The following is a 6,000-nucleotide window of genomic DNA, read 5'->3' on the forward strand; positions in this document are numbered from 1 at the left end:
TCATCAATATGATGTACTGTCTGGTATGGTCATCAATATGATGTACTGTCTGGTATGGTCATCAATATGATGTACTGTCTGGTATGGTCATCAATATTGATTTAGTTTCTCTGGATTTATACTTCTTTTCTGCCGATTCAATTTCTTGACTCTTTTCTTGCTATTTTTCTGTGGATTCATTTTCTTTTTATTTCTAGGGATTCCTTTCCTTCGCTGACCTCTAGTTTGTGAATTTATTTTTCTTACTTCCATTATGTGGATTTATTTTCTTACTTTTCTTATTTTATGTTTGTGAATTTTCTTCAGAAACTAGGGCTATAGATAATCCCATCTACTAGTTACTATAAAAAAATTAACAATAAATATCGATTTTATACACAGCTGAACATCTGTGTATATTTTAGGTGTTTTTTTTATGTGGACATTGAATAATCACTCAATATATCAATGAACTTATAGTTGCCAAGAGAAAAACTGTGACATACATGTACATATGACAATATGTGAAAATAACAATTTAATCTGAATGGCAACATTTAAAGAGATAAAGTCACGGCTGGCCTATTCATATTTCCTTGAAAACCCCTGATCTATTTTATCATTATAATTTCATTCTTAGAAAGAATGGTATATCAATAAACAAGATAACAAAAATTGTCTGAAAATAAAAATAAAAAATAAACCTGTCAATAAAACTATTCATGTTATATAATTTTTTGAATAAAACCGCAACCTAAATCGTTAAACGACAATTTTGTATATTTCTTTTTGTACGTCCCCAAGATTTTCAAGATGTAATAGTACAAGGTAGTTAAGAAGCCGTGTCGAATCAGGGGTAAACAGCACTGAAATGAAGTGGGGTTTCAAGACCTACTTTACTTTACCAGATGGACTAATGAAGACGGGCATACGACATAGAGTGTGCTATGAATGACATTTTGCCCGGACAGTGACGTGTCTGCCTACTCTTCGTCTAATTCCAACTGGCAAGAGTTCTTTAACGTGTACGCCGAAGGGCAAATGGGGCCCCGATTTTTATATCATCCGAATGACTAGACAACGTTCCTTGATAGCTCACACCCTCCTGCACCACCAACAACGTTCCCCACAACATAAATAAAATAAATCATCCCAAAGCTTGTTATTTTGGCCGTGAATGAGTGTTCTTTTTCCCCACTCGTTAATATATAAAACAAATCAAATCAGAATAACTTATCAACACAACGGTCAGATGCTGTGACCATACATATAAAAAATGTAATTTTTTTTTCTGATAATTGATGCAGTGCTCAACTGATCTCTTTTTCATTGAGAATAAATACGTCATGCGTGTTATAAGCAACGCTTTCATTATTAACATAATCACATGATATTTTATACAAAGAATATAGAATCGTTTGTGTAATGTTCCAGCGTGGTTGCTTTGTTTGAAAACAGCTTTTTGTGTCTAAAAATAGCATATGTGTAAACTTTATTTTAGAATATTAACAAAATCCATACTATCTATCCCTGAATGATTTATCCTATATATTCGCGTTTTACCTCAACAGAAAATATAATTTTACATGCTTTCAATATAGCTTATGTAAAATATAATTTAACTGTGTTGGATACTGTAGGCTGCAGTAATTGTTGTTGCAGGGTTTGAGTATTTTCCGTGATGTTTATCATCTTCTCTTTTGAATTTAAATAGGTGTACTAACTGACGGTTTCAATATTAAAGTCCCCAGTCGTCCAAAGTTCTGGTCTAGATACCTTGGTTATCACAAGACAAATTCATCCTATTCTGGTAACTATGCTGCTTTTAACTTCAGGATTTTCCTTTTTATGTAATATTTTAGTTATAGAATAGCGTTTGATAATACTATATAAAACGTTATCTGGTGGTACAAGGACTTGCATGAATTTCCAATATACAATTCATAATATTAACCCTATTATATGGACGTGTGTTCTGTTATGACATATAGGATATTATGTTCAAACTTTAATTTAATCTAATACCCACTAAACTGAAACAGTCTCGTATCAATACATGTATATCTACAATCAATAGTACTTATATTTTAATTAATAATCAATAGTCATATTGACTGTAATAAACTGTTTACGGTCATATCCCTGGATATTTGTCAATAGAAAAGATGTCAATATTTGCTGGGGATAGTTTTGTTTACAATGTGCAAAGTTTCTTTATTTACAGTCTAAGGAAAATAATAAACAAACAAAATGTATGGAAACACAAAACGACTACAAAGATATTATTTAGAGTCAAAGCTATGATAACCTTCTAGTCTTATATTATTTGTCAGATAGCTGGGTTTCATTCAAAACCATTCTTGAAAAAAAGACCAGTATTTGAAGAAAATAAATTAATACATAATCATATCACGGTGGCTAAGTGGGTAAGACGCTGGCTCGCTAGCCTGGAGGTCGGGTGTTCAAATCCCTGCTTTGGCCAAGAAAGTTCATCCAGATTTTCTGGCGTGGTCCTCCCTTGTCATTGATGCAGGACGGAGGGCCCGACAAGGACAGCTGTCTAGTCGTTCGGATGGGACGAAAAACCGAGGTCCCGTGTACACAGTTGAAATTCGATATATAAGTGTCCCGCTGTCCGGGCAAAATTTCCCTTATAGAACACGGTATGGCGTATGCCCGTCTTCATTAGCCCAGTATAGGAGCAGAACAGTAAGACGTTTTACCCATTTCATTTCATTTCATTTCCAACATAAAATATTTACTTAGCTTGGCGTTGATACTTATAGTTGCTGTTTGTTTTTTAAAAACAATATTTTATTCTTCCACCTTATATATATATATATATATAATATATATATAATTACTATTATAGTGAGAACTGCCAGCTCGTTATCTAATCTCCCATAATGCCCCTAAAAAACTAGATAATGTAAAGGGAATATGCTGAAAATTTCAGTCAAATTGATTCACTCTGAGCCGAGAATTTAGCGATTGAATTTTAGGTCTAGCCTCGATCATCATTACTAAAGTCGGTACCTTAAAAACATAGTCTCGATTATCTATTTTTGGATTTAATCATAAATGTGCATTGAGCAGCAGGCTAGCGATGACATCGAGAGTTAATTGTGGTCTGGATAAGTTAATTAAACATACATTATGCAAGAGCTAAATCTGCCTATTGCAGGTCTTTCTTTAGGCCTGAAATGTTATATAACTATAAATTAGACATTCATTAACAAAACAAGACCATAATCGACTCTCGATCGCATCGGATACTCGAGATTTTAACTAGATTAAAACGGTTCGCCATTTAAAAATTTAATTTAAAAATGGGAAAGCGAGGCTTAGTCCCGATTATACCAGTGCTTTGGTTACCACTGTGCACACATCTTGTCAAAACTAAAAACAATGATAACTTGGCTGAGATCGAAGTAATTGGAATGAAATTTTCAATATTTTCTTTTTTTATCATCTATTTTTGAATTATTATAGCAAGAATGACCAACTCTTTATTAAACTCTTAACTAATGTATCTTTAATGTCTAATTAATAATTTAGATAATATATATTTCAGGCCTAAAGAAAGACCTGCAATAGACAGATTTAGCTCTTGCATAATGTATGTCTACGACAATGTTATAAAAATTGTGTGATTAAATAAGTCTTGAACACCTGGTGGTATGTACATGTACATGTAGGTCTATAAGTATGTAATATATCTGTTATACACTTTATACATACAATCATTATCTTTCATTATACCTATCTTGCAAGTTATATAATTTAAACCAAATTGAAGGAAATCTAATACCTGCTGGGAATTATAAGACCCATAACAAACGACCGTATAAAGGTAATAATACCCCTTAATGAAGAATATAGACTAATTGGTGAAATAGGTGGTTTAAGTACTAATCGGATAGACCACATACTAAAGGGAAAGGTGCCATTGTACCTACTCGGTAGTTCAATCCAAAATGCAGCAAGGTGAAGTTTGAAAATACCTGAAACTTTTGGAAACGTTGACTAAATACAAAAAAAGTACCGGTACAAAAAACTAAGTGCAGTCAGACTTTTGTAGCCTTTCCTTGACCAATACAACTTGACCAGTTCAACTTATAATGTACTCATAATGTAGATCAGTACACATTAAAAAGAAATTATCGTGTCCCCACGCCACCCACCCTCCTCAGTTATAAAAAAGACATACAATCACATTGATATTCACTTATAAACAATAACAATTATAATATTTTGAAATTATCCATACAGCCAACATAATTTACCTTGAGCTTCTCATAAATATCTAATCATGTGCTACATCAAATGACATTAATGACATTATTATAGTTTAAAACAATAGATAACGACTTTTCGCTTGGTTAAGACATATTTCTTCTTATCGTCAACATGGCATGTCATGTAACGTACGACACAATATTGCAGACATGATTCGAGGAAATCCTGACTTTTGTTGATATATAAATGTCTAAATTCAACAATAAATAAATTATAAACAGTTGTCAAAAAACATAATTCTTTACCTTCGCTTTGACGCCATCTTTTCTCTTCGTATCGTTTTTCATATCTGTCGACCTTTGTAAATGTAATCAGCAATAATATCCACCTGAAAGGAGACGCCCACTTTGTTGCAACATACTAAGTGCAATTAAAGACTGGCCGTTCCTAATTATAACGCCGATCACAGGGCCATACACGTGTCCGTTTAAAAAGGTAAGTAAATGGTAAATACAAGATTACCAAGAGACGTTTTGTTATTAACAGGTTTATTCTCTTGCCGAGAGTACGTCTCACCGTTAACTGTACACTGACAACTGGTCCTATTCTATTTTAACGGAGCTTTAAAAAAAAAAAACAGATCGATAATGGTAATAAACGGGGATTATCTCCCTTGTAACGATAAGGAACAGCTGTCTGCTAAAAGAAATAATAATGACTTCTATTCCTTGCTTTTTATCTCGAACAAAAGCTTACCTCCCGCAGATTACACAACCATACAACGACGCGAACATCTGCATTCGAAGCGTGTGTTTAAAAGGAAGACCTACGGCCCCATTTTATATTGCCTATTGATTATCGTGCACCTCATTATTTTCACAAAAAATATTAATTTTTAAAAAAAATAGCCAAAGATTAATAGGATATGTAAAAAGTTAATACACAAACAAAGAAGGGGCCTTCAAAATTGAAAAATTTAATTCAGATTTTTAAGTAGGCTTATACTCCTGAAAAAAGAAAATTGAAAATCTCCCTTTACTATCACCATCGTACGTCACAGAGACGGAAATGGGTGCAAGATCAACAAGTAAAATATTAGTTCCTAGAAAGGAACTAGTAAAATATATACATAACAATTCAAACTGAAATTGGCAATCTATATTTTCGGGTGGATGTGGTTGAGTGTGTCGTGTAATAGGTCTTTGGGCGGAGGGTCAATATCCGTCTATAGCGTAGATCGTGGACCATCAGATCTGTTATTTGCGGGAAGGTCGACAAGATATAATTGAATGTACTACAAATTCCGCCTGAATTTTAAAGGGACATTGTTTGCACCCAGTGTATATCACACTGTGAAGTGCAGGAGAAAAGCATGGTTGGTTGGAAATAGAGTTTACAGCCTATTATTGGTCATTTCGGGACTAACACATGGTTCAACTTTATTTCAATAATTCGCTTGCGAGTAGGTGTCTTTAGCTGTGGGAGGAAACTGGGGGACCGGGAGAAAGCCCACGAGATTTAACAGGCGACCCTACTTCTTGTCACTTACAACCGGAGCTGTTCTAGACTGGTTTTTTTGCGTAGATTCCGAATCGGGGTGGTGATCAAGCGTTTGAGGGGGCGTTTTCGAGATATGGTGGGGGGGGGGGGCTGGGGGCAATGTCTACAATTGGGGAAAAGTGTGATTATGTTGACATAATTGATGATCATGTTGTATATTAATAAAACATAAATTTCTAGGACTGTCCATCTGTCAATAGGTGTTTATGATGTCCCTGGACA

At 34.1% G+C, this 6,000-nt stretch overlaps 1 protein-coding gene across 1 annotated transcript in view; it reads right to left on the reverse strand.

The window, feature by feature from the left end:
• LOC126817609 (transmembrane protein 266) overlaps nucleotides 1-4,819 on the reverse strand; it is a 35,734-nt gene extending 30,915 nt beyond the window's left edge. The window contains exon 1 of the mRNA XM_050544698.2: nucleotides 4,524-4,819. Within this exon, the coding sequence (XP_050400655.1) occupies nucleotides 4,524-4,540 (17 nt within the window). The 5' untranslated portion in view covers nucleotides 4,541-4,819. The remainder of the gene's footprint in view (nucleotides 1-4,523) is intronic.
• Between the last annotated feature and the right edge of the window lie 1,181 nt (nucleotides 4,820-6,000).

Source organism: Patella vulgata, chromosome 4 (genome assembly GCF_932274485.2).
Source record: "Patella vulgata chromosome 4, xgPatVulg1.2, whole genome shotgun sequence".
Lineage (NCBI taxonomy): Eukaryota > Metazoa > Mollusca > Gastropoda > Patellidae > Patella > Patella vulgata.